Genomic DNA, 25134 nt, shown 5'->3' on the forward strand with positions numbered 1-25134 from the left:
TTTGGTGTCACCTCACTGTTCGATTGCCATGAACGCGAGTATTCTCGGTTAGTTAAAAAAAAAGAATGCGCCCGCTCCAATATTATGTGTAGATTTTAAGCGGGAAGCAAAAAAAAACTGTATGTGTGACAAAAAAAACAAGTTTAATAATCTTTAACTTAAAAATATCGCTGCCACAGTAAAGAAAGCATTGGTTTTCTTTAAAAAAAGAACTTCTTAAGGTAACTTGAAATGAAAAAAATGTGACGTGTTTCGACAAAGCGTGCAGAATGTTTAGCATTTTTTCTGAGGTAAAGCTTCGGTTGACGTTAACATTATGTGAACCTTCCACTAGAAAAGACAAGATCGATAACAGTAGTGCTACTCAAGAACGCCTTTTGTGGTCATGGTGGCGCTGTAGCTTGGGTTGTATCAAAGTTCAACGTTCTCAAGCCTCTCGGAAAGTCTCAATATTGATTCAGTCTCGAGTTTAGCGTCTCACGCATAGCACGACAGACTTTCTCCGCTACATCTCCCTCGGTGGTAATTATTCTCGGTACTCTGCGCCAGCGCCCCATTCCCTGACTTATCCCGCGAAAATGGCATTGCATTTTGAGTTTCCCGATGCCGAAACAAAAGCGAAACTTCTTGCAGCGTTTCCTGGTTACAGCGATGGTTTTGTGAGATGTCAACCGGGAAATTTGTTGATGCCATTGTTTTACAAAAAAGATTGGAAAACGTATTACGATTTTCAGCTGCGGGATGATGATGTCTTCATTCTTTCTTTTCCAAAATCAGGTAAGAAAAACATTTTCAATTCAAAATAAATAACAATGCTGTACAGCGTAAACCAAGTCACCACAGAAGAGCGCAAACGACTTTCTAATCGCAAAGAAGATAACAGATAGATTTATTGTCAAATAGGTACAACATGGACACAAGATATGGTTTGGTTAATCGCGAATGACTGTGATTTTCAAGGAGCAAAAAAGTTACTTCGCGAGCGGGTGCCGTTTTTAGAGTAAGTGACAAACCGCAGAACAAATGTCTTATTAGTTATTACGAACGGGTCTCTTTATTACTTTAAAAATAATTTTCTTTCCTTCGTTTTCATTTTTGAAAGAGATCGGTCGTTAGGAACTGACGAAAGTTTGCAGAAATATTTAGAAATGTCTAAAAATAATACGGGAGCGACATCGGATATCATAATAGAGCCCAACTTTATTGACGCTTTGCCATCCCCTCGTTTTATCAAATCTCATCTACCGTTGTCCTGCCTGCCTCCTACTTTGGTTAACCGTTGTAAAGTTGTGTATGTCGCACGGAATCCTAAAGGTATTCAGCTCCTTTGTGAAATCACCGTCAAGATACTACTGATTCGTATTTTATACTTTTTTCGTACTCGATTTTATACTCGTTTCGTATTTATACTTTTTCGTATGTTATAGATGTCGCAGGTATGTTATAGTTTATATTATATTGTTTATATTATGTTATATTATTTTCGTATGTTAAATAGTATCTTGGTATTTCCATCATCTTCTTGATCCGATAATGAACACGAATCTTACGATAGAAGAATTCGCAGAATTTTTTATGCGTGACGAAGGTAAATGGCCCAAAATTTCAACCAACACCGCCGATTCCAATTTTTGTATTTAACTGTTTCCTCTTAGTATTGTATGCACCATATTGGACTAATGTAATTGAAGCCTGGGAAAAGCGAAATGACCCAAATTTCCTGTTTCTATTTTATGAAGATTTAAAAATGGTCAGTTATTTAATTTATTTTCAAATTAAGCTTTCGAAATGCTTATGATAACGGATTTTATATATAGGACCTTCTAGCCCAACTTCACAGAATATGTCAGTTCCTTGGAAAAGAAGAATTGTCAATCGATCAAATCACTGCTTTGACAGAACATTTAAAATTTGATAATTTCAAAATTAATAAATCGGTAAATGCTCAAGAACTCCAAGAAGCGGGATATTTTAAGAAAGAAGGCAATTTCATGAGAAAAGGTAAAAATTGTACCAAGTAAATTTTGCATCCTTCACTGCCTGCCTATTAACTAAATCAATCACCAGGTCAAATTGGCGACTGGAAGAACCATTTCGGCGAAAAATTGAATTCTCGATTTGACGAATGGATCGAGAAATGTACGAGCGCAACCGATTTAAAGTTCCCCAAATGACAGCATAAAATTTTGTATTTCCGCTATCGACGTGCGGGATAGTTTATTAATGCTACAAAAATATCGAGAATTCTACGGTTTGTTTGCAAAATTTTTACGATTTTGTCTTATACCATTAAAGACCCGAAACAGCTTTTATTGTACTACAATAGCTATTCATCAATAAAATTATGTTCACAATTTACTCATTCCCAAGCTTACTCCTTTTAAGCCATCATTGTTCTAGGATGTTGGCAATTGACGATATGACGTTTGAATCTAGTGTATTAAACAAGATTGATGTACGTCCCGACCCACTAGTGATAAAATAGCGAGTGTAATGCTTTGCTTCCTCCTTTTCTCCCTTCATTTCCTCTGAGCTGAAGAATAATGCTCAACTCGACGTTGTCTTGTCCGAGGTCCATACATACATTCCATGAAATGCGGCGCGAATGGCATACCTTAAAGGGCTTAAACACATTTCACCTTGATTGTGATTCTGCTGAAAACAAATAACGGAAAACTGGGACATGCGGAATTGGACGCATTTGTAAGCGAACGAAGACGATGTAGTCACTCACTAGATGTCGTTGTAACCTGTAAACAACATAAAAAACAAATAGGCGTTTTGGCATCTTGGGAGGACGTGCAATCGAAAACGACTGTTGAGTTTTCGAAGCTGTCAATCTTGCAATCACATATCACATCTGTGAACTGTGATCGTTCATATATATTTAGACGAGTTATTGCAAAATGAAGTTAGGGTTCTGGAAAAGTGAAAAGGTGAAAAATCATGAATGTCTGGTTGAGAATGAGGTTCTTGACTTTCATGTAGAGTCAACTAGCAAAGGTAACTAAATATATAATTTCTTAGTTCTGTGTCATAGTAATTTTAGTTTTTTGTTTATGATTTTGAAGTTGTTGACAAAGCAAGGATTTTTCCTGTTTGGATTTCTTGGATCCTTTCTCTAGTTTTGGGAATTTTTGTCATCCTTTTATGGATTCTACTTGATCTGCATGGTGAGAAATCATTTTAATCGAATTTGTTAGTATTGTCATCACTGTAGAACTATTTAAAATTTTGTATACAATTAGTTGATGCTCTATGGAGTCAGCGACAGGAAACAGTAACTGTAATGGTTGATCAATTGGAAGAATTAGAGTTTTTAATATCAGTGTAAGTAATATGGTTTCTACACATCATTCATCATTTTTTTGTGAGCACAATGCTTAACTAACCTTAAACTCACAATTAGGACTGAAAACATAACAGGCTCCAGCTGTCCCTATGATGTGGAGGATGAATTAAAGTTTGATTGTTTCCCTCAAGGAAATGCTGATGAAAACTTGTGTTTGAAAAGAGGATGCTGTTGGTCATTCACTGATAAACAGTCTGTGCCATTCTGCTACTATCCATCTAATTATGCTCTGTATTCTTTCATAAATGTCACACAGTTGAACAACAGCAAAGTCAATGGAGTGGTAAGTGTTGTAGTCTTAGTCTTAGCATTACAACAGTAGGACAATTAACTCAGCAATTAAATCATTTTGACTTAAGTTAAATGAATTAAATTTGGTTTTCAGGTTGGGTATCTCAAACAAACTGGTTATTCTGGTTATCCAGAAGAAATTCCCTTACTAAAACTAATGGCAACTTTTGAGACTAATAATCGTTTACGAGTCAAGATAGTCGACGCAATGAATAAACGATACGAGGTCAATGTTCTTGACAGTCTTGAAGCTGAAGATGTATTGTCTGTGCATGATTATGATTATACATTTTCTGTCAACACGGACATAACAGGATTTAGTATTGCGAGAAAATCAAATCAAGAAGTAAGTTTGACTTCTTCGTTACGGTATTACAGACTAGATACTGATTTAATAACTTTTTTCCTGTGCCTAGGTGATTTTTTCAACAGTTGGCGTTGGAGGGTTTATATATGCCAATCAGTTTCTGCAAATATCCAGTTTCCTTCCCTCTGGCAATATCTACGGATTGGGAGAACATCAAGATTCGCTGCGTCACAGCACTAACTGGCAAAGATTTGCCCTATTCAACCACGATACCGTTCCGGATAAGGGAAGAAATCTTTACGGATCTCACCCGTTCTACCTCGTGATGGAAAATGACGGGTTAAGTCATGGAGTTTTCCTCAAAAATAGTGATCCCATGGAAGTGATATTACAACCTACACCAGCTATCACTTTTCGCGCACTGGGAGGTATCATAGATTTCTATTTTTTCTTAGGACCGACTCCTCAAGAGGTAAATCTCCAAAAAGAAGTAATTGTTTAGGTGTAGCCTAATCCTGAAAGTATTTTCTTCATCTTTAGGTTATTGAACAGTATACTGAAGTAATAGGTCGCCCAGCCATGCCTCCTTATTGGGGTTTGGGATTTCATCTCTGTCGTTACAATTATGGCTCTCTGAATCGTACTAGAGAAATTTGGGAACGCACCCGAGCAGCCGGCATTCCCTTCGATGTCCAATGGAACGATTTAGACTACATGGACACAGCGAAAGATTTCACTTATGACCGAAATACGTTTGCTGGCTTGCCAGAATTTGTGCGTGAAGTTCATTCTGTAGGAATGCATTATATCCCATTAATCGATCCGGGCATTAGCAACACAGAGTCCAAGTTAGAATATCCCCCCTACGACGAAGGAATAGCGATGAACGTTTTTGTGAAAAATTCGGCAGATCCAGATGCACTTCCTTTTGTAGGGAAGGTATGGAACACAGTTTCTACTGTTTGGCCGGATTTCACTCACCCGAATGCCACAGAATACTGGACCAATCAACTTAAAGCTTTTCACAATGAGGTAACATTTTTTTTACTACTTAATGGAAGGCAGATTTAATTTTTATTTCATATTTTAGGTTCCATTTGACGGAGCGTGGATTGATATGAACGAACCTTCCAATTTTTACTCTGGCACTATTGATGGGTGTTCAGCAACCAAATGGGATAATCCACCCTATACTCCGGCTGTCGTTGGTGATAAACTATGTTTTCTTACCCTTTGCATGTCAGCTGGACAGTAAGATTGTTTTCTCCTTTTCTTCAATATTTTATCAATATTTCTCAAATGCTCTTGGTAATTTATATTCACTTTTTAGGTATGGTGGGCTTCATTACGACCTCCACAATTTATACGGCCTTACCGAAACAATCGCTACCAACTTTGCATTGAAGCAGATAAGAGGAAAGCGACCATTCATCATATCTAGATCGACTTTTCCTGGCCAAGGTCACTATGGAGGACATTGGAGTGGTGATGTTGTTTCTGATTGGACCAACTTGCGTCGCAGCATCACTAGTATTTTAAACTACAATATGTACGTGAAGGTATTCTTTATTCCATTTTCAGTACATCGCTTAATTTTTCAAATATTTTTAGGTTTGGTATTCCTTTGGTTGGAGCAGACATCTGTGGATTCAACGGTAATACTACGGCCGCTCTTTGCCAAAGATGGATGGAATTGGGAGCCTTTTATCCATTCTCTCGTAATCATAACACGGACGATGGGATCGATCAAGATCCAGTTGCTTTAGGTCCAGCTGTCGTAGAAGCGTCGAGAAAAGCTCTAATGGTTCGCTACATGCTTTTGCCCTACTTGTACACACTCTTCTGGCACGCTCATGCCCACGGGCGCACTGTAGCCCGTCCCCTTTTTTTCGAATTTCCCTCCGACCGGCAGACTTACACTATCGATACGCAATTTCTTTGGGGTGCTGGCTTGATGGTCGCACCAGTGTTAACAGAGTCCACTGAGATTATCGAAGTGTATTTACCACGCAGTCTTTGGTATGATTTTTATAATCTCCAGTTAATCTCTGCCGGTGGAAAATGGACTGGTCTTCCTGCTCCTTTAGATACCATACCCATTTTGTTGAGAGGTGGATATATCCTGCCCACTCAAGCACCAGAGGTAACCACCGCACTAACTCGCGTAAAGCCTTTTGATTTATTAGTGGCGTTGAATGAGACGAAACAAGCGGCTGGCGACCTCTACTGTGATGATGGAGACACAAACGACGCTTACCTTTTATCCCAATTTAATTTTATTCAATTTGAAGCTTCTTCTAACATGATTAAATCCTCTATTGTGAATTGGAATATCGAATCTTCCTCTTTGAATGTTCGCGACGTTACTATTCTTGGGTTAAGTGATCCCGTGAGTGTTGTAACTGTGAACGGGATCCCGCATCCCAGTTTTACTTTCAACACGATCAAAAAGGTTTTGTTCCTCAAAGATCTTAAACTGCATCTCAAGAATCCATTTGTGATCAGTTATCAATAATAAGTTTCTTCATTTTCTCGTGTTCAAATGTGATAACCTTGTCAATATGTAGTTCGCCTTATTTGTCGGAATTTCAGAAGATTGCACAACTACTGTACTGAAGCTACTGCACGAAAAAATTAGTGTTTGGTTTAATCGGGTTTGATTAAGAAAGTTAAATATTGCGACTTTGAATTGTATACGTGATTTCTAACTATCACTTATACACGACTTCTATCACATGTTCACTACTAAATGTTTTATTTTAACGTCTGTTGTAATGTCTTAAATAACGGCGAACATATGACAGCATTCTTTCCAGAGAGGCAGAGACGTAAGTGCCATGTTTTCTTTTTAATTCAACTTAAGATGTCTGCAATTTGGTTGTCGCTTATTACAGACTGATCACCTTTTGCAAATAACATATTTAACATAATGACTACAACTCCAAGGTCATTATGGGTATTTTCTCAGGGTATGCTATCATTATCCCACCCGACAATCCGACAATATCCACCCAGAAATTGGGGACGATCAACTTCCTTTTTTAGTTCAGGTTATAATTAATTAAATTTACTCTAGTTTTACACGATAATGCAGATTTCAGGATTCGTATATTTGTAGACTAGGTTTCTAAACTAACAATAAGTCATCCAAGCAAGAAGACGAGTTAGTTTTGTAAATTTTACTGCTGAATTACAACTTTTTAAATTTATATTGGCTGTTTATTAGGTAGAACAATTTGTAATTGCCGAACGGCTTTGAGTGAAATTACAGCCACGGAAAAGCAGGCAAGTCAACATATATCAAACGAGCAGGAAATTTTGTGTGGCAGAAAAGAAACGGAATTAAATTGTTGGGCACATGGGCAGGTTATTAGTGACTTGAAAACATGACCATGCTTGAAAATATTTAACGACTCATCGTACCTCCAAATCCCGAGGCAGTTCGAGTTCCACTGCTTGAAGCGACTCTATTTCCGGCTGTCGAAGTTCGATAATTAGACACATAAACTGTAGTAGGTCTATAAATTGGTCTAGGTGTGAAAACCGGATAAGGAACAGGTCTGACGAAAGGCACATCAGAATGCACATGGTATGAGCTAGATCTTTCAGAGCAAACAATACATGCAATTAATCCAAAAATCGCGGTTAAAAATAGTAACACGCCCAAGCAGATAAAAAAGATGGTCAAAGACGACAGCTCCGTTGATGTTCCTTGGCTGGTTGGTGGTGGCCCGATATCGATGATTGAAATAGGTGGATGATTATCGATTCCTTCTTTAGTGAAATCGATGTTATATTCAAGCTGCAATTACAATTTGTTAATAAACACAGCATTTGAATGAACTGTAAAAATAAATATTACTCCACAGGATCCAACTAAAACATACTGATCACCAGGATAGTCATATCCTTCACATATGACCATAATTTTTCCAAAGCGGTAAGCATTCTCCATGTCTGTTTTACACTCCCATTGAATAGTAATTCCATCCGATCCTTGATTCTCACACTGCACCACCTTATAAAAGAAAGAAATTGGGCAACAAATCAAAATTAAAGCATGACAAAACAAGAACAGATTGTGAAAAAGACTACTTGAGGAATAAATGCTCTGCAGCCAGCAGTTCCTCCAACACATTTCAATTGAGGAACAGCTGGAACCCGTCTACTGTTGGTCATTTTCCCATGGTTGAGGGTCAGCACCTTAATTTTACTCATTTGTATTGAGTAGTCTAAAATTAATAAAGTTGATTCCATTTAAATTCCAACAACCCAACAACATTTAATACTGTGGTTACCTGCTGGATTGAAGGCACCAAATGTGACGTGAACACAGACAAGCACTAAAATCACTGATATTAAGTTTGCCAACATTTTCTCTGAATTTTGCAGTCAATCAGAAGACTTTGGCGGAGGCACAGTCACTACAAGTCTGCAATTATCAAATTTCAGTATTTCTAAATTAAGATTGTTTTGATAGCGATGGTTTGTTGACATACATCTCACGTCAATGAGTAAATGCTTTGAACGCTCTTGACCTTCGTGCTCACAGAATTCAGGATTTTTATTTAGATAGCGATAGTTTGTTGAGTTAGATCACACCAGCAAGTAAATGTTTTGATCGGTATTGACCTTCGTACTCACAAAATTCAGGAAGGAAATAAACAACAATTGCTTCGACTTTCAAGTTTAAACGTTTCATCGACTCGATACTCGATTGTGTAACGTAGTCCGTGCTGCTCCGTCATGTGTTTGATATTTCTAAATTAGTGAAAGATTTTTCTAAAAAAAATTACTCCTTGTAAAGTTATAATAATTTGTTTGCTTTTTTTTCATCCCCAACTCCCAAACAGAGCTGTCCCAAAACTCAAGTAATCAAGTTTCAAATAATAGTAAAATTTCGAAAAGACAAATTGACATCGGCGGAAGTGATTTCAAAATGGCTGCCTTCATTACGTGAAGGAAGACTATGTCACCAGTATCACCTGCCTAATAAAGTGAGTGGCTGAATATTTAATGTAAATTTTTGTGTGGTGAATTATACAGATAACATACAGATACCGCCTACAATTTATACTTGGCAATTCCATCTGATCATGTGGACATCCTGGAACTGCTGTAGATTTTCCCAAAATATCGTCTCTTGCTGCAGGTACCGGCTATAAAATATCCTCTTAGTCTGTGGCTATACATTTCGTAACATGGAGAAAGAAATACTTCAGAACGGTTAAAGTAATCATGTGGGTCAACTATTACCCTAAGGCGCCTAAGGTAACACATTTAGTTATTTGATGACTTTGTTCCTCATAGTAATTGAGCTATTATTTTTTATTAACAGCCTGGTGAAGTCTGAGCTTCATTGCAGAATGCAGTTAAATGTGCACATAGATTTGTTGCATCCAGCTGCAGTAATTATGTCAACTTTTTAACCCTAAGTTTACACATTCAGTTATTTGATGGTTTGTTTCTGATAGTAATTGAGGTTTTTTTTTCTATTAATAGCTTGGAGAAGTCTGAGCTTCTTCAATGAAGTCCAATGTGCGCATGGATTTGTTGCAGCCAGCTGGCGCAAGGTGTTCCTCTTGCAGGCTTGTTACCTGTACCGGTTATAGCTTTCGCTCACATGCAGAAAAACTTCAGAACAAACTAAAATAATTAAAGTGATCAACTTTTTTTTTACAGAAAGGCTACACATTTATCTTGTTGATGAATAGCTCTTTGCTATCTGAATTTTCAGTTAAGACTTAAAAGATTGACAACTGTTTTGATTTCCTTGTAATATTTGTAAAAGTGATTCTTAGCAATTGTTTGGTTTAAACTATGCTTCTGTCATTTTTTTTCTGTAAGATTACTTTGTTTTCTCATAGTAATTGAGTTCTTTTTTTTTGCAGTCCAATGTACACATGAACTTGGTGCAGCCAGCTGGTGAATGGTGTGGACGTGTGGTGACCTGTTGCATGCAGACTGTGGTGATTGTGTCGTTTGTTCATTTAACCTTAACCTTATTGGACCGTCCAGTCGTTCGTTTATCCTAAGAAATTTGTCGCTTGTTACTAGGTGTGTAAATTGTGTCCACCAGTTGGCGGAGTGTCTGTTCGTGAGTGCGTGACGAAATTCCGCCATTTGTTTTTGAGACGGCTGAATCGAAGTAAACAATGCTTGAGCAAGTAAGTGAATCGTAAGAGTTTTGGCATTTCGAAAAGTCCATTTTCTAATCTACTTTAATTCATTTTGCAAAAGCATATGTCGAAGATCTTGCCTTTCTCCAAGTGGTTGCTGCCGTGCCATGAAGATGCGTCGTTGAGAGGGTCTCTACTATATTGCAATACAAAAATGTGATGGAAACAAAAAATCTTAAAATGGTAATAATGTAATTGTAAGATAAATCAAGTATTTGTTCTTGATGTCGGAAACAAGTGACAATATCATGCTTCTAAATAGAGCTTTTGTGGAAAGTTCTTGTAAAGAGTTGTAAATTTTGTTTGATGAAACAGAACATAAATTCCCTTCGTTCTTACAAACTTGAAATGAATTCTTCATGATGTGATGATCTTTGATCATCTTGATTTCTTTTACTCTAGTTTAGTGTACATTTCAAGTAAATAATTATTGGTATCTTTTTTGTCACATTACGAAATGTTATTGGTTTATTAATTTTCCTGTGCTTTGTAGGTTTCCATTGTCAGTTTGATGTTTGAGCTGCCTATGGTGTTGCTGTTTGGTGTACAGTGGTTTTGCAGTCATTTTCCAGTTGAGAGATGCGCTGAAATGGAGTTTGTGTAAATTTGCAGTTCAACATAATACTTGATTGTGTCGTTTGCCTATGTTGGTGTCCATGCTGTATATGCAGTGTTGTATAGCCTGATGGCTGTCGGGCTTATTTTATCGGCTGTTTTCTGTCGATATGTCTTCTCTTGCTACCTGTACCGGCGTTGAGGTAATGCTTGATGTACAGTCTCATTTAATAATTGTCTTTAAGTTAATATCTCCGTTTCCATTTCAGTTGATTCGTTAGCCGCCGTTCCTTCGACTTGATTCACCGGTGAAACTAAGAAGGCGTAGCTGAATTTCAAGATGGATCAATAAATTATGTAGATAAATTACAAGTGCATAATCTGGGCTCCCTACTTCAGTGCCCCCGTTTCCCTAACTAACCACTAACCAACGCCCGCCAGTGGTCACTCACTCGCTGCGACAACCAGGAGGAAGGGAGATGTTTGGTCGAACGGGGACTTGCAAGGCGCATGATTCGATGAAATCTGTTGAAGGGTCATGAGTCTAAGCCGGAAGTCTACTATGATGCATTGCTCTCTTAAAAACTGTTCCTCGGCTCCCTTCGCTCTTTTTCAGGTTTCTCTTAACCATGGCCGGGTAATCTCCCTGGTCGAGTCAGTCGAGTGTCTTCCCTTGCTTGACTGGCTGCAGTTTGAACCAGACGGTCTGTTAAAATAAGGATTTAAATCTAGAACAACGCTTCCAAGCGGCCCGGACCATCCTGAATCCTTTAGGGTTGCCATTCCATCCAGGCTTAAACGAGGGTACGTAATTACACGTTAGTCAAATTGCTAAAGCTACAAATTCAATTGTTTGTATTACCCAGATGACGCGGAGGTGTTGCCCATTGAGGGGTTTTGGTGACAAGGAGTCAATGAACGAAACGCTAAACCAAATAAAAAAAATATTAAAAAAGGTAATGCTAGATACGACATGAAGCTTTTGCTTTCGTAGAGAATAATGTGTATTTGTGTGTAACCAACGATCCTTTATATATCCGAGCCGAGTCCTTTCCATCTATTCGGTGTGAAGAGAAAAACCCGAATTTAAACACATTTTACTGCTTAGCAACGAAAACAAAGCGAGTGTCAAAACATCGTTTTACTTGCGCATACTTTATTGCGGTAGAAACGCGTTGATCATGTAACAGGGTAAATTTTTTCCCTTTTGTTCATGCAGCACCAAACGACACGCGATAGGTTCCGGCGGTCATCAACTATTCAAGATGGTAGACCTGTCGATGTAAAAGACAGGGTAAGGATAACTCCTGTAAATGTTATTCATTTATGTTAAAAGCTGCTAGTAGGATCGCATGGTTGAATCTGCGGTTACAAAATCCATAGGCCTAGAGTTCAGGTATTGTCAATCAATCATTCGATCTGTGCTTTAGATTCTCCTAAATCATTTGTGGAAATACGATTTTTTTTCCCCGCTTCTCCTGGATGGTTATTTAGCATCATTTAAGTTCATTTTTGAGTTAGCGTTGTGAACGTAGCGGACGAACTCTGACAGTCTATCGATTTTTAGCAATTTCGTCAAATTTCCTATTTTATTAATTTTATTCAACCGTTTTATGAGTAGCTTCGATTTGTATTTCTTTTTTTAAATTAATAATTTACCTTTTTTTAAATCTCTATTTTGAGATTTTTTCCTCCGGTTGCAGGTACAAGGGTTATGTGTTTGAAACTTAGATAAGGTTGCAGTAGAATATTTTCAAAAAAGCCAATTGTTCAAACGGTTCGAAATTGAAGATTTATTCATTCACTGAATAAATGAGTCAAATGACTCAAATGTCAATTGGTATAAAGTGACTAAAGTTTAAGCCATTATCATTTATGATTTAATATTTATGTTGATATTGGATTTTGTAGACCCATCCCCAGCAACGTCAACCTGCAGAAAGAAAAAGGCCAGTTTCTATGGCCTTCAGACTCGAAGATCGCGGAGATAATTACGTAAAACTGGCATGGGGTGGCGTAGAGGTTGGGTGAGAATGACACGTTTTTCAACATTATCAAGCAGGTAGAATAGCCGCAAGGGTAAGCTATTTGCTATTTTTTGTATTCATTTTGATATTTTGGTTTTTGTAGACCCATCCCCGGCAAAGTCACCTGCAGAAGGAAAGGCCAGTTTGCATTTCAATTGAAGGTCATGGAGATCATTACATAAAAGGTGTTATGTAGTGGTGTAGAGGTTGGGTGAGAAAGGGACGTTTTGCATCATTATCAAAAAGGTAAAAAAGCCGCAAGGCATAAGAGGAGGGGTGAGAAAAAGTCGTATAAAAGGCGAGAGAAAATTTGACAGGGATCAGTCGAGCGAGTATCTCCGACACGGCAACAGCTGCATTCTTCGTCGTAATATCAGTTCGTTATCATGGGTAATTTTGAGTCGGAAATCTATTCTATCTTTGTTGTTAGTTGTTCATACGACTAGTTACATTCGAAAAATAATTTCCAATTGTTTATTGCATAGTTAATTATGGTGTTGTGTTGCTGTTGGGTGTCGTATCGTTGATGTCGACCACGAGAGAAAATCTAACAGAAGGAAAGAGAAAGGGCAACAGAAGTCAATCGAGTGAGCATCTCCGACCCGGCAACAACTGCATTCTTCGTCGCATCATCAGGTCGCAATTACGGGTAAATAAATATTCTGTATTTCTTCGTGGAATTTTGTATCAATTTCTATTTTTTCTATCTGATAATCTGTCCGTTATTGTTGAATATTTAATATTGTCTAGTTAACTATTCCGTCGTGCTGTTATTGGTTGTTGTATCATCGATGGCTGGGTCGACCACTGGTGTACTGATGTCTCCTGGATAAGGCGGATACCAAACTGCAACGCTGCCGCCCTACTACACAACAACATACGCAACGACCAGTTACTACACCGAGGTTGCACTGTTGGGTTTACAGTTAAATCACCAAGGATCGAGATTATTACACCACAACTTGTGCTGCTCCTCGAGCTACACTACCAAAGCGCTAGAGTACTACACCGAGGCACCTACTGAGACTACGCAACTACGTATGCTGCCCCAACCTACGACACCGAGGCTCCAGCTTATTACATTACCAAAGCTGTCGAATTCTACACTGGATCTCCCAAGTACGACAGAAATCACCAACACGGCAGCCCCGAAGTTTCGAATAAACTTCGTTTCAAACAGTGGAACGGCAAAGAGTGAAGGTGAGTTCTCTATTATTGTAATTTTGTGCAACATGTATTAATGACTTGTTTTCCTTCCTTGTCTGTCTTTCGAACAAGACAAATTCGACTGCAATCGCGTCGAATTGAATAGCAACGATAACACATTCGTACGTATACACCGCGCCGTTAAACTTGACATTGTCGGTCGGAAAGCCAAACTTAACGATGGCGGTACCATCACATACGACAAGTGCTTTATTGTCACAGGTAAACAGTTTATGCCAAACGAAATTTGTCTTTAAAAGTCTCAAATGATAACACCTTTTGAATGTTGAATAACTTTGATAATCTTCCTGCTCGATAGTGTCTTAAGAGCCTATTTAAACTGCTAACAATTTATTTCTGTGAATTAGTTCTACGAATAGAATTAGTTCTACGAATTCCTCTAAAAATGGCCTTTATTTTCTTGTTAGTTGGTAAACGAAAATCTTTTCCAATCCCTGAGCGGTGCCCTTAAAGATGCCCACGAGCACGTAGCGCTGTTCCGCAACATCGATGGCGGTAACATAGGTCGAGTTCTCCGTTCTCCTAAATATTTGAGCCAATCGACAACCGAGAAGGGGAAAGTGGAAAGTGTTAATGTGTTGCCCAAAGCTTATGTTGAGGCTGCAACTTTGGAAGACGACGAGGTCGCATTGACCTTAAACGATGGTTAAAAGGTAAACTGTTATTTCAGTACATGTTTTAGCGATTTCAATTAAAACCTAGAATTCATTTCAGCAGATTCTAACTATGTCGTCGCTGTTGTCGGTTTCAACGCAAACACGGATTTGGCTGTCGCTTCTTGTTTGGAAATAGATTCCAATTTTGGTGGTTATCGAGTCAATACCGAGCTCGAAGCACGATCGGCCGTCTGGCTGGTAAGAATCCTTGAACATTTTATTTCATATTAATTTTATTGCTTAAAACTTATTGTAAATTTAGTGCTTAAAACTTGACCAACAATGACTGCTCTGATGTTGTTGTTAGATAGTAAGTTCTTGTTAAATTAGATTTTAATTACTGGGTTTGCACTTTATTTTTTATTAGGCCGGACTCCGGAGATGCTGCCTTCTTTTGTGATATCAAATTGGGTCGTCGTCGTAGGGAATATCATCACTTTGCTGTTGTATCAGGGTGATTGGCTGGAGAGAACAATACTGGCAAGGAAACATGGATGAACAACTGCAGTGTACTCTTCCCAAGTGCATTCTTCTTCGTATTATCAGTACGCAATCGGGTAAATATTCTGTTTTATGGAGTTTGTGTCAATTATTTGTTTTTTATCTGTTTATGTACCATAATGAATATTAATGTTCAAATTATTTACCGCATAGTTGATGATGGTGTCGTGCTGTTGCCGTTTGTCGTATCGTTGAAGGCTGGGTCGATCACTGATGTACCAATGTCTCCTGGGTATGGTGGATACCAAAGCACCACACCGCTGCCTTACTACACAACGACAACATTCGCACCAACCGGTTACTACACTGAGGCTCACAATTACTACATCACCAAGGCTCCAGAATATTACACCGCAGATAACGCTTCCCCGAGCTACATCATCAAAGATCCTGAGTACTACACCGAGGCTCCCAAGTGCTACACCACCAAGTCACCGGAGTACTACACGTATGTTGCCCCAGCTTACTACACCGAGGTTTCCAAGAATTATTTAGTTCCTAGCTACTACACCGAGGCTCCAACTTATTACACCACCAAAGCGGTTGAATACTACACCGAGACACCCAATTACTACACCACCAAGGCTCCAGAGTATTACACCACAACTTGTGCTACCCCGAGCCACTACACCGAAGCCCCGAAGTATTACTCTGCCCTAAGCTACACAACTGCAACTGAGGCGACCAAGTACTACGCAGCCCCAACTTACTACACAGCGGTTGCTCCTTCGTACTACGTTGAATTGGAATACTACACCTAGGCTTCAGTTTACTACACCACAACCTACGCTACACCTAGATACTACACCGAGGCCCTTATGTACTACACTACCAAGGCACCTGAGTATTATAACACTACTTACGCTGCTCCGACCAACTACACCGAAGCTCCGAAGTATTACTCTATCCCGAGTTGCAACACCACTAAGGCACCTGAATATTACACCACACCTTCCGCTTCTCCAACTTACTACAGGGACGTCCCTAAATATTATAACTATGTTCAGATATGTCGGTCATATCTTAATAGTTACTAGTCACTGGGAATTGTTGATCTTTAATAGGGAAATCAATTTTTTTTTAACCTGGGTGATCATTGTGTACGACTTCTCTTGCCACCTAAAAGCCCTAAGACATTGCGACGTTTTCTTATATTTTTTGGATCTTTCCTATTTCGCATGTTGGAGGTGACTTATTGCTCTAGTCGCTCTGTATTCCGACATATTCTAGTGTTTGGACAAACTTCATTTACAGGGCAAGTAACGAAAGAGACATACTGTGGTGTTTACTAAAAATTTCTGATGTTACCAGCTGTTTTTAACATTAGTTGGGGTAACAAATGAGTTGCAGATAGTGTATGGTTTATCACAGAAGTTTATTTGAAGGGTTTGGAGTTGATCAGTCTATTGCCTATAACTTATGTAAAACTTCAAAGTTGTAAAAAATATACAAATCTGAACTAAAAATTTTTTTTATTATAACTTATAAGACACAGCAAACAAAAACATTAAAAGGAATTGCTTTATTGTCCCACCTCCACCCACAATTCCACCACATTTTACAATCACATACATACATACACTTAAGTTAACCCGTTGGCTGCCACGCCATACAACCCGTAGGTTGTACTCTACTACTCTACGCGCCACGTCTGAAGGATCCGTGACCAAAGTGGGACTTGCCATTGCTGACAAGTCCGGGCTGACACGGTGACAGGAGAATCCATCACCGTATCGACAAGGGGAAAGTCCCTATAGTGCATTGCCTTATCAGGCGCCTTGCGGCAAGTTTTGGGCTGGTGCGACTTTCCGACCCCACGGCATGAAAACCACGAGACCGAACAGCGCACGCAGCCCGTGCTAAGGAGCTAGGGGAGGACAAAGGCGTGGCAGACAACGGGTTAACTAACACAAACACAAACATATTACCAACATCAAATGATGATCCGCGCTGACACTTTGGAGATACCGGCGACGTTATGGTGTCCATCTTCTCGAAATTTCCTCTGCATTACCTGAATAAAGAGAAATTCAATTCTTAATTACTGACAGGCCAATAAAAGTTACATAATACAGAAAGAAACAATAATCAGGTTTTTTAGCTCAAAGATTTAAATATGCAATTTTTTAAAGTTTAAATCAAGCTTGCAATGTTGAGAACTGTTAACAGAACAAAGCTCACTTGCTAGTCTTTTAAAAAAAATCCGGAAGTATACCGGAAGTAACCACTGCGCCTCAACCATTGAGCTGTCGTCAAAATAAACCACATATTCGTGATCCCCATGAAATTTGGGGTCGATTAGGTAGGATTTAAACGAAATCCAAAATTTGGCCAAAATCGAGAATTTTCCTGAACTATAGTTCAGGAAAATTTTCGAAACCGGAAGTACGAATACGTAAAAAACAAAACATGAACTTTACCACAAATTTTACGAGGATCACGAATATGTGGTTCTTTCGTACGTCAGATGAATATTTACTAAACTACAGACTGAAATGAGTAAACCGGAAGTAGAAATAAAAAATCAAATATCGAAAACCTAACAAGTGAGCTTTGTTGGGGGAATAGTTATCGTTAGTTATCACTAAATTCTTCAACAAAATAACTGCCAATAAATGTTTAAAAAGATGTGCAAAGTAATGAAACTGACTGTTTTGACAGCTGCACATTTTCAAAAAGCCATCTAGCGTTAGAAATAACAAACGTCCAAGTAAAACTTTGTTTGCGCGCAAAAAGGGCCTGATTTTGGAATTATTACACAGACACAGAGTTTAACGCAACTAGACTATTGGTAGATAACCTAAGAAAATAAGCCAATTGTCCGGTACCTGGCCATAATCCCGAGGTAAGTAACTGCAGGTGTGTAACAGCAAAGGGTAGCGACCACGGAAGTTTTCCAACTCGTCGGTGAAGTAAGACAAGTTGTAGCAGCAAAAGCAGTGAAGCTAGATGAGTGTACGTCGGGAAGATGAGGATGGAGCAAAACTTGCTGGAAGTCTCTCTTCCGTCATGGACAAAGGTACGCATTGGCTAGGATCTATTACGTGCTCTGTAAAAAAAAATGTATTGCATTAATGAAAATATAACAGTTAATAAAGCATTTCAATCTTTACCTTAAGTAACAAGCTCACTGAAAGTTTCATGATAAAAAACCGTAAAAATGGAAATCACAGCAACCAACAGCCTTACTCCTCAGGTTTAGGTAAATTTCCTGATGCTAAAGAAAGTGTCATTATGAAGTATTGCAGTAGCGTGGTGATAGGTTATATTGATGCTTACCTTTATCATATGGGTGAATGGTGATGAATTTAGTGTGGCATTTGACGTGGTGTGGTTGGTAGCAGTAATGGGGAATTACCTTGTCTCCGCACATTTGTATTCCACGATATGTGAGCTTCACACATGAGTTTTAGGCTTTTGACAACATGATGGGTCTATTGGAGGGAAAGTGACTGAGCGCTAAGTCAACTTTTTGGAATGACTGACAGTATGCAGCTAAAATTTGAAGAAATAAGTTGGTACAGCATAAAAATAAGAAAATTAGGTCAAGATGAACCTACATATGATACGAAGTTCAATTTGGTATATGAAATCACAGGAATATAAGTATTAATAAGCATCCAATTGTTTCGCCCATTTTGCCTCGTTTCACGATGTAACAAAAACAAAGGCGACACTAGCGACATCTGGTAATGAGTTTTGAAGTTGGTTGCACAGTCGCAGCTCAAATTATCGGAGTTCTACTGTCGAGCACTGGAGTTCTATTGTCGGGTATTTTTAATAATATTGAAACCAACTAAGGATTCAAAACTTCTTTAACTATGACAAAATGTTCAGCTTAACGACTAATTTTGAAAGCGATTAAAACAAACTTGTGATAACCAGATCCGAGATGGTGAGATCGACCTGACTAGTCTACAGAATCTCTATGTTTAACAAATCACGCCACCTTCTTACCTTTATTGATGCACCGGTTTCGGTAGACTGTCTTTTTACGTAGATTTTTTATGCAGAAAGAAGAATCAGAAAGCAAGAACATGATAAAGATAAGTTGTCTGGGATTTGAGTTATAGACTTTCTTTATCGTCACCGGCTACAAAATTCGACCGGGCTGATGAAAAATCACAAATGGACCGTGTGGTAGGGAACGTACTGGCGCGCTATCAGAGACCAGGTTGCGATCTTTTCGGAATCGACATGCCGTGTAATTAAAAGCAGCCAATATTCGCTCAATTGTACCTTGACTCTGGAATTGCCTTATTATTACAACAATCACTACGGTACTTAATTAACATTTTTTTTAATCATAGGAAAAAAAATGCATTATGCCTTAAAGGAATTGTAATTTTTGACGTCGTTTTCCAAAGTAATCAGTAAATGAAAGGAATAATTGCTTTTCTTGTTTTAGGAAATTCCTTGAATTTGGATTTATACCAATTATGGGTCATGGTAGCAGTCATGATCTGCAAGTATGAAAAGATAAAAATTAACCAGATTTACATGGTTAAGCAACAATTTCTGAGAAAATTTTATCAAACATACCTGGTTTGTTAAAACCCAAAATGTTATCAGTGCCCAGGGATAATGATTAAAGCCCAGTATAATGTATAGAGAGACATAAATAATGATTTCACAGAGAAAATTTGGACAGGAGACATAGTTAAAAAGTCCGTTTTGAGGAAGACTATGTTTTTGCTTATTTTTTGGATCTAAAAATAAATGAAACTTTCACTGAATTATAAGTTTGAATCAAAAAAATTCTTTACCTTTCCTTAAATTTGCTAAGGATACATGTGCAATATATTGATGATAGTAGGCAAGAGTAAACAAAATTATGCCAAAAATGGGTTGTAAAGGGATATCATTGCTATTTGGTATCCATACAAAATCTAGATTGTTCAACAATAAATTAAAGAAAAGATTATCATGTAATGGGAAAATATTGTGTTGGTAACACCTACCATTTGTACTGGAATAGTCAGCTGAGTATGAAAGTATGACAGTGGCACACCCCCAATAATGTAGATAGCCAACTAAATAATGGCCAAGGTTCATTTTTGAATCAGCAAAAACAGTGACACACAAACATTCATACAACCTCCTGGATGTTTGCAGGAAAAAAAGTACAGCAGCTAATAGTGATAACTCAGGGCTAGCTTTATAAATAGACAATATTTTAACAATACAGAATGAATAAAATTTTGTTAAAATTGTTCAGTTACCTAAAGGATTGTGAGTGTATGGTGATACAAAACTAATGTATGAGGTTACAAGCGTAGATAATTGATTCTTCAACACAATCTTCCACATCATTGTTATGAGAACCAGGAATGTATAGAATACTCCAAACACATAAAAGTGTGTAAACCAACTTAATTTAGCAGATTAAAATAAATTTTTAATTTTAATTGTAAAGGAATCAGCAGTAGTAACTTTAATACCTCTTCGGAATAAGGATAGTTCTGATTGAACTGCCAAATACCTTACCTTCACAACTTTTCCCATAAGAGTAGAGATCAATTATAATCTTTGGTATCCACTTAGTATCAACAACAAACACAAGAATACCAAGAATGGAACTCATGCTCAACAAAATAAAGATGGTAATAACAATGCTTATTGTGATCATGGCCGGTGTTGAGACTATTGGCTATCTTGAAGGAATGGCTGAGTTATTAATTCGTTTAGATTGAAAGCATAGTCGGTTTTCAACAGGTTATGTAAAAAGAGATTTGATTTTACGTAAAAGCACAACTGGTTTTTCGGGTTTCTGAAGGCGACCCCGTGCCATGAAGTCTGAACGAAAAATTGAAAACAAATGATAAGAGGAAGGGGGCCAGGGGGGGAATTCGAAAGTATTGCCACTTGCCAGATCTTAAGAATAATCCCTTATTAGAAATAAATTTTATTTTACTTTTAAAATGTTTTATTAGTAAAACTTTAAATATTTTATAGTTAACTATACACATTTTTATACTGTTAAATATGTTTATATTCCTTGGGAGTTGGGAATGAATTTGTAAAGAAAGTGGATGAAAATTTCACACACAGATGTCGTGTTACTCGTGAAGTTGACAGACGCATTATTTACCTTTTTCGGGTTTCTGAAAGGAAAGGTTTGAAAACGTGAAGCGAGATCTATTTCTAAGCACTGTTCAGCTTTTTCTTTTTTCACGACCTTTATCAATCAAACAATATGTCTTACATGTTACAGCATCTTGTTAATGGTTGGCAAGTAGATCAAGCAATTCTTTCAGAAGAGGACCGTTTAGTGGTAAATCAAACTTTCTCTAGTTAATATTACTATCAATTTAAACATGCTTTACTACAGGTTATTCGTTTTGGTCATGATTGGGACCCAACTTGCATGAAAATGGATGAAGTGCTTTATCAAATTGCAGAGAAAGTCAAGAACTTTGCTGTCATCTATTTAGTGGATATCACCCAAGTTCCTGACTTCAATAAGATGTAATTTCATATTTACATTGTATGAATGAATCCCAATAATGATTTTCACTGTTTTTCTATATAGGTACGAGTTGTATGATCCTTGCACAAACATGTTTTTCTTCCGTAACAAACACATTATGATAGATTTAGGCACTGGTAACAACAATAAAATCAACTGGGCAATAGAAGATAAACAAGAAATGATTGACATTGTGGAAACAGTCTATCGTGGAGCCAGAAAAGGTCGAGGTTTGGTTGTTTCACCGAAAGATTATTCTACCAAATATCGCTATTAACTGTGTTGTTCAATTAAATGACACTGGATTAAAAACTAATAAATGATGACACTTTTGAATCCCCATTTTCATAAATTGTTTGTCTCATAAATTGACCATCAAGTAAACACATCGTACAACAATCGTTACAACAATTACATTATATTACTTACGGTTAGGTTTCCGAACAGTGATTTAACTTACCATGAAAATTTATTTCAATTATTTTATATTTTACGTATACCGTACGTAGTTATTAGCAGGTAACGAATACTTCCCAAAAAGAACTCGAGATAGAGTGACATGTCCATTTAGTTTAAACTTAAGCCACTAGGTGCTCGACACTATGGCGGCAGTCTGTTTCCTGCCTGTTTCTTGTTTCGCCCCGTCAGATTAAATGAATGTAACCGTTTCAATAGCTCGGTTAGAACAATGTGTCATATACCCCTAAGTGAAGACATCAAAACTTTTTACTTATGAATGTGCTGATCCCCATGAAAGTACCATAAAGTGAAGAGGATAACAGGTGTTTACAGCCGGTGGCCGTCCAACAACGAACTTGTACTTATTGAACTCCGTGTGCACCACTGTATATTTTTGTTGCCTTTGAGGTGTGTCTGAAACGGTTTTATCTTCCTTTAAAGGTATAAGTGTGAAATTGAACTACTCTTAGTGAATGCCTTCAAACAACGAAATGAACAAGAAACTAGAAGTAAAACTTCATGCAATGCCGTAAGTGTCACAGCCTTTCCCATTACCATCATTCAATATCATGCTGTTGATCATTAACTATGCTTGTTTTTCTTTTTCAGCTGGTTCCATGGGAAAATTTCAAGGGAACAAGCAGAAAACCTGCTACAACCAAGAGAAGATGGTCTTTTCTTGGTTCGTGAGTCTACCAATTATCCTGGAGACTACACTCTCTGTGTCAGTTATCAAGGGGAGGTTCAACATTACAGAGTCATATACAAAGATAACAAACTGACCATTGATGAAGAGGAGTTCTTTTCTACCTTGGCAGAGCTTGTTGAAGTAAGCTCTATTCTGCTTTTATTAATTAAAACTAGGAAGTTTTAGGTTTATGACTATCTGAATGGCTAATATTGATTTTTCTTTTGAACAATATTTAGCATTATGAAAAGGATGCAGATGGACTTTGTACCCGTCTTGAGAGGAGTGTTGCTAAACAGGGCAAAACGGACTTCTGTGTTGATCGAAAGGACTTTGAGGAAGCAGGCTGGATCATTCAAGAAAAAGATCTCCAAGTAAAAGAAGAAAAAAACACCTCAAACATTAGCCAGTTTTCACTAAATTAGTTTTCCCCTTTAAATAGCTTAAGGAGTCAATAGGGAAAGGAGAATTTGGTGATGTGATGCTAGGTTCTTTTAAAGGAGAAAAAGTAGCTGTTAAAATATTGAAAGATTCAAGCAAAGCAGCACAAAAATTTCTTGCTGAAGCATCAGTAATGACGTAAGTAGGAAACATTTTACAAATTTTCCTTAAATAATAACATCTTCAATTCTGGGATATAGATCTTTACGTCACCCGAATCTAGTTCAACTACTTGGCTTGGTGTTCAACGATCAGCATCAGCACCTCTACCTGGTCACAGAATTTATGAGTAAAGGAAGTTTAGTAGATTACCTTCGCTCAAGAGGCCGGTTACATGTCACCAAACGAGATCAAATCAAATTTGCCTAGTAATATTACTTTCTTGTCGTATTGTTATACGAACCTCATTTATTCATTTATACCTCCGTAGTGATACCTGTTCAGGAATGGAATATCTTGAATCGAAAAAAGTTGTTCATCGAGACTTGGCGGCCCGAAACGTCTTGGTCGCTGAGACCGGAGATGCTAAAGTTTGTGATTTTGGATTGGCTCGCGAAGAAATATACAATCAAGAGGGAGGCAAGTTCCCCATCAAATGGACAGCACCAGAGGCATTGAGACATAGTGTAAGTATAGTTTCCATTCGAATTTGCTTATTGAGATGGGTTATCTAATTCAAATATTTCTCAGTTAATGCCCAATGATTTAAATGCTGTAAAGAAACCTTTTGCAGAAGTACTTAGTTTTTTTTCAGTTTTTAACAAACTAGGAAGATTTTTTTACCTTTGTTTTTAACAAACTAGGAAGATTCATCAAATAGTTACACACAGGGCTACAACTACAGATACGTTCAAAATTGTTAAAGAAATTTTTGTCTAGTTTCCAACTTTCTATCTCAAAATAGAATGGAATGTTGTAACAGCATTTTCTAATCGTCACATTTGTGGTTTCGTTCACCACGTATTTCGTCATTAACATTCCACATATTTATCACAGAAATTTTCCAACAAGTCGGATATGTGGAGTTTTGGGATTCTCCTGTGGGAAATCTACTCTTTCGGACGAGTCCCTTACCCGCGTATTGTAAGTTTATATCCTTATTTGTTTCTTAGCAAATAGATTCAATTATTCGATGTTCTTTGTCTCTGGTTTTAGCCTCTTGCAGACGTTGTGAAGCACGTGGAAAAGGGCTACCGAATGGAAAAACCTGAGGGTTGTCCGCAAGAGATTCATGACTTGATGAGACAAGCCTGGGACCTAAACGCTGATCGGCGACCCACTTTCAACCAAGTCAAGCAACAGCTGGCCCAACTCAAAGACACTCCTAATTTCGTCTGAACCAAATGCACTTAACCCACTGATTCATTTGATACCCCACCTTTCATTTCCTTTCCAGTCTGTCGACGGGGTTCCGTGACCAATGAAATCAAACAAGTAATCAATTACGAAATTGGGGAAACATGGCGAAAGTAATCATGAATTGGAGTTGTTTGCCAGACGTCAATGGGGTATCGAGCCGATCCTCTCTTGAACTTGGAGAACCCACCAGGAAAAGAGGTAAAATTAAACTAAGGTTTGCGCTTCAGATCAAGAATTGACAAACGTGCCAACCATCATCAGTTCGAATCCATCGTTATCTAAAAAAAAAGCCTATCTATAATTTAAAAAATTCAACATCGAAATCACCATCCAAAGAAAATTAAGCCACAGTGCAAATCAAGCCAAGACGTTGCGACGTCATCGGAGCTTCCTTTTGCCCCATCTTCCTTGATCATTCTTTAGGCTTCGTTTTAACACATTTTTTTTCCAATCGTCCTGAATATCCGATCAATCTGCTATTAATTTTTTGTTTACGATAATGTTACGATTATTGCCTGCCTTGACCGTGTTAACTGTACATAATCTGGTTGTGCTTACCTCTGCTGTTTGGTTCTTTTTGAAAATTAAATTAATACGTGTAATACATTTATATACGCCTTTAC

The 25134-nt window shown here is 37.8% G+C and overlaps 6 protein-coding genes and 2 long non-coding RNA genes across 17 annotated transcripts; 5 read left to right on the forward strand and 3 right to left on the reverse strand.

Moving 5' to 3' along the window:
• The first annotated feature begins 127 nt into the window (after window positions 1-127).
• On the forward strand, window positions 128-2358 carry LOC124201714 (sulfotransferase 1E1-like). Its single transcript, XM_046597902.1, has 8 exons — window positions 128-777; window positions 904-1000; window positions 1103-1314; window positions 1428-1436; window positions 1499-1588; window positions 1656-1750; window positions 1818-2001; window positions 2068-2358. The coding sequence occupies exons 1-8, from the start codon at window positions 579-581 to the stop codon at window positions 2172-2174; spliced, it is 993 nt and encodes a 330-aa protein (XP_046453858.1). The 5' UTR covers window positions 128-578; the 3' UTR covers window positions 2175-2358.
• Window positions 2359-2759: 401 nt separating this feature from the next.
• LOC124201749 (lysosomal alpha-glucosidase-like) lies at window positions 2760-6686 on the forward strand. The gene is made up of 10 exons (XM_046597950.1): window positions 2760-3003; window positions 3072-3173; window positions 3249-3330; window positions 3410-3635; window positions 3738-3989; window positions 4060-4422; window positions 4491-4982; window positions 5041-5201; window positions 5281-5499; window positions 5562-6686. The coding sequence occupies exons 1-10, from the start codon at window positions 2907-2909 to the stop codon at window positions 6463-6465; spliced, it is 2898 nt and encodes a 965-aa protein (XP_046453906.1). The 5' UTR covers window positions 2760-2906; the 3' UTR covers window positions 6466-6686.
• Window positions 6687-7152: 466 nt separating this feature from the next.
• LOC124201756 (store-operated calcium entry-associated regulatory factor-like) lies at window positions 7153-8645 on the reverse strand. 2 transcript variants are annotated; one of them, XM_046597964.1, is made up of 5 exons: window positions 8457-8645; window positions 8249-8382; window positions 8046-8182; window positions 7813-7968; window positions 7153-7752 (listed from the first exon to the last, which is right to left on the reverse strand). In XM_046597964.1, the coding sequence occupies exons 2-5, from the start codon at window positions 8322-8324 to the stop codon at window positions 7357-7359; spliced, it is 765 nt and encodes a 254-aa protein (XP_046453920.1). In that variant the 5' UTR covers window positions 8325-8382; window positions 8457-8645; the 3' UTR covers window positions 7153-7356. The 2 variants fall into 2 exon arrangements, with proteins under 2 accessions (XP_046453920.1, XP_046453930.1); XM_046597974.1 differs by having other exon boundaries at window positions 8450-8645.
• A 216-nt stretch (window positions 8646-8861) lies between these two features.
• Window positions 8862-16449, forward strand: LOC124201759. 8 transcript variants are annotated; one of them, XR_006877659.1, is made up of 19 exons: window positions 8862-8947; window positions 9073-9221; window positions 9289-9358; window positions 9453-9610; window positions 9842-9919; window positions 10008-10117; window positions 10191-10312; window positions 10623-10887; window positions 10954-11488; window positions 11551-11640; window positions 12596-12746; window positions 12815-13101; window positions 13197-13360; window positions 13462-13911; window positions 13990-14139; window positions 14346-14591; window positions 14656-14792; window positions 14962-15151; window positions 15249-16449. It is a non-coding gene; the product is annotated as an uncharacterized LOC124201759 (long non-coding RNA). The 8 variants fall into 8 exon arrangements; XR_006877658.1 differs by having other exon boundaries at window positions 8905-9221; window positions 12815-12957; window positions 13029-13101; XR_006877675.1 differs by having other exon boundaries at window positions 8905-9221; window positions 12596-12711; window positions 12815-12957; window positions 13029-13101.
• A 597-nt stretch (window positions 16450-17046) lies between these two features.
• LOC124201781 lies at window positions 17047-18429 on the reverse strand. Its single transcript, XR_006877680.1, has 4 exons — window positions 18375-18429; window positions 18209-18312; window positions 17924-18144; window positions 17047-17109 (listed from the first exon to the last, which is right to left on the reverse strand). It is a non-coding gene; the product is annotated as an uncharacterized LOC124201781 (long non-coding RNA).
• An 849-nt stretch (window positions 18430-19278) lies between these two features.
• On the reverse strand, window positions 19279-20949 carry LOC124201852 (polyprenol reductase-like). The gene is made up of 6 exons (XM_046598106.1): window positions 20537-20949; window positions 20318-20466; window positions 20057-20251; window positions 19862-19984; window positions 19638-19804; window positions 19279-19558 (listed from the first exon to the last, which is right to left on the reverse strand). The coding sequence occupies exons 1-6, from the start codon at window positions 20722-20724 to the stop codon at window positions 19466-19468; spliced, it is 915 nt and encodes a 304-aa protein (XP_046454062.1). The 5' UTR covers window positions 20725-20949; the 3' UTR covers window positions 19279-19465.
• Window positions 20950-21159: 210 nt separating this feature from the next.
• LOC124201861 (thioredoxin-like protein 4A) lies at window positions 21160-21906 on the forward strand. The gene is made up of 3 exons (XM_046598117.1): window positions 21160-21369; window positions 21427-21563; window positions 21628-21906. Exons 1-3 carry the CDS (start codon window positions 21292-21294, stop codon window positions 21839-21841), a joined length of 429 nt encoding a protein of 142 aa, XP_046454073.1. The 5' UTR covers window positions 21160-21291; the 3' UTR covers window positions 21842-21906.
• A 239-nt stretch (window positions 21907-22145) lies between these two features.
• LOC124201841 (tyrosine-protein kinase CSK-like) lies at window positions 22146-25133 on the forward strand. 2 transcript variants are annotated; one of them, XR_006877725.1, is made up of 9 exons: window positions 22146-22552; window positions 22633-22852; window positions 22951-23085; window positions 23154-23290; window positions 23353-23520; window positions 23583-23778; window positions 24149-24235; window positions 24308-24586; window positions 24650-25133. XR_006877725.1 is itself a non-coding variant. In XM_046598091.1 (8 exons), exons 1-8 carry the CDS (start codon window positions 22497-22499, stop codon window positions 24488-24490), a joined length of 1182 nt encoding a protein of 393 aa, XP_046454047.1. In that variant the 5' UTR covers window positions 22146-22496; the 3' UTR covers window positions 24491-25133. The 2 variants fall into 2 exon arrangements, 1 of the variants encoding a protein (XP_046454047.1); XM_046598091.1 differs by having other exon boundaries at window positions 24308-25133.
• The last annotated feature ends 1 nt before the right edge of the window (window position 25134 follows it).

This window comes from Daphnia pulex, chromosome 2 (assembly GCF_021134715.1).
Source record: "Daphnia pulex isolate KAP4 chromosome 2, ASM2113471v1".
Taxonomy (NCBI): Eukaryota; Metazoa; Arthropoda; class Branchiopoda; order Diplostraca; family Daphniidae; genus Daphnia; species Daphnia pulex.

Excerpts from the sequence above, each read along its gene's own strand:
- LOC124201756 (XM_046597964.1), bottom strand. The coding sequence starts at position 8,324 with ATGTTGGCAAACTTAATATCAGTGATTTTAGTGCTTGTCTGTGTTCAC. Across the intron at positions 8,183-8,248 it reads TGGTGCCTTCAATCCAGCAG|ACTACTCAATACAAATGAGT; the intron begins GTAACCACAGTA and ends TATTAATTTTAG. Across the intron at positions 7,969-8,045 it reads GCAGAGCATTTATTCCTCAA|GTGGTGCAGTGTGAGAATCA; the intron begins GTAGTCTTTTTC and ends TTCTTTTATAAG.
- LOC124201714 (XM_046597902.1), top strand. The coding sequence starts at position 579 with ATGGCATTGCATTTTGAGTTTCCCGATGCCGAAACAAAAGCGAAACTT. Across the intron at positions 778-903 it reads TCTTTCTTTTCCAAAATCAG|GTACAACATGGACACAAGAT; the intron begins GTAAGAAAAACA and ends ATTGTCAAATAG. Across the intron at positions 2,002-2,067 it reads AGGCAATTTCATGAGAAAAG|GTCAAATTGGCGACTGGAAG; the intron begins GTAAAAATTGTA and ends ATCAATCACCAG.
- LOC124201841 (XM_046598091.1), top strand. The coding sequence starts at position 22,497 with ATGCCTTCAAACAACGAAATGAACAAGAAACTAGAAGTAAAACTTCAT. Across the intron at positions 22,553-22,632 it reads GTAAAACTTCATGCAATGCC|CTGGTTCCATGGGAAAATTT; the intron begins GTAAGTGTCACA and ends TTTCTTTTTCAG. Across the intron at positions 23,086-23,153 it reads TTCAAGAAAAAGATCTCCAA|CTTAAGGAGTCAATAGGGAA; the intron begins GTAAAAGAAGAA and ends CCCTTTAAATAG.
- LOC124201852 (XM_046598106.1), bottom strand. The coding sequence starts at position 20,724 with ATGATCACAATAAGCATTGTTATTACCATCTTTATTTTGTTGAGCATG. Across the intron at positions 20,467-20,536 it reads ACTATCCTTATTCCGAAGAG|TTGGTTTACACACTTTTATG; the intron begins GTATTAAAGTTA and ends TGCTAAATTAAG. Across the intron at positions 19,985-20,056 it reads TGACTATTCCAGTACAAATG|ATTTTGTATGGATACCAAAT; the intron begins GTAGGTGTTACC and ends TGAACAATCTAG.
- LOC124201749 (XM_046597950.1), top strand. The coding sequence starts at position 2,907 with ATGAAGTTAGGGTTCTGGAAAAGTGAAAAGGTGAAAAATCATGAATGT. Across the intron at positions 3,174-3,248 it reads GATTCTACTTGATCTGCATG|TTGATGCTCTATGGAGTCAG; the intron begins GTGAGAAATCAT and ends GTATACAATTAG. Across the intron at positions 3,331-3,409 it reads TTAGAGTTTTTAATATCAGT|GACTGAAAACATAACAGGCT; the intron begins GTAAGTAATATG and ends ACTCACAATTAG.
- LOC124201861 (XM_046598117.1), top strand. The coding sequence starts at position 21,292 with ATGTCTTACATGTTACAGCATCTTGTTAATGGTTGGCAAGTAGATCAA. Across the intron at positions 21,370-21,426 it reads CAGAAGAGGACCGTTTAGTG|GTTATTCGTTTTGGTCATGA; the intron begins GTAAATCAAACT and ends GCTTTACTACAG. Across the intron at positions 21,564-21,627 it reads GTTCCTGACTTCAATAAGAT|GTACGAGTTGTATGATCCTT; the intron begins GTAATTTCATAT and ends TTTTCTATATAG.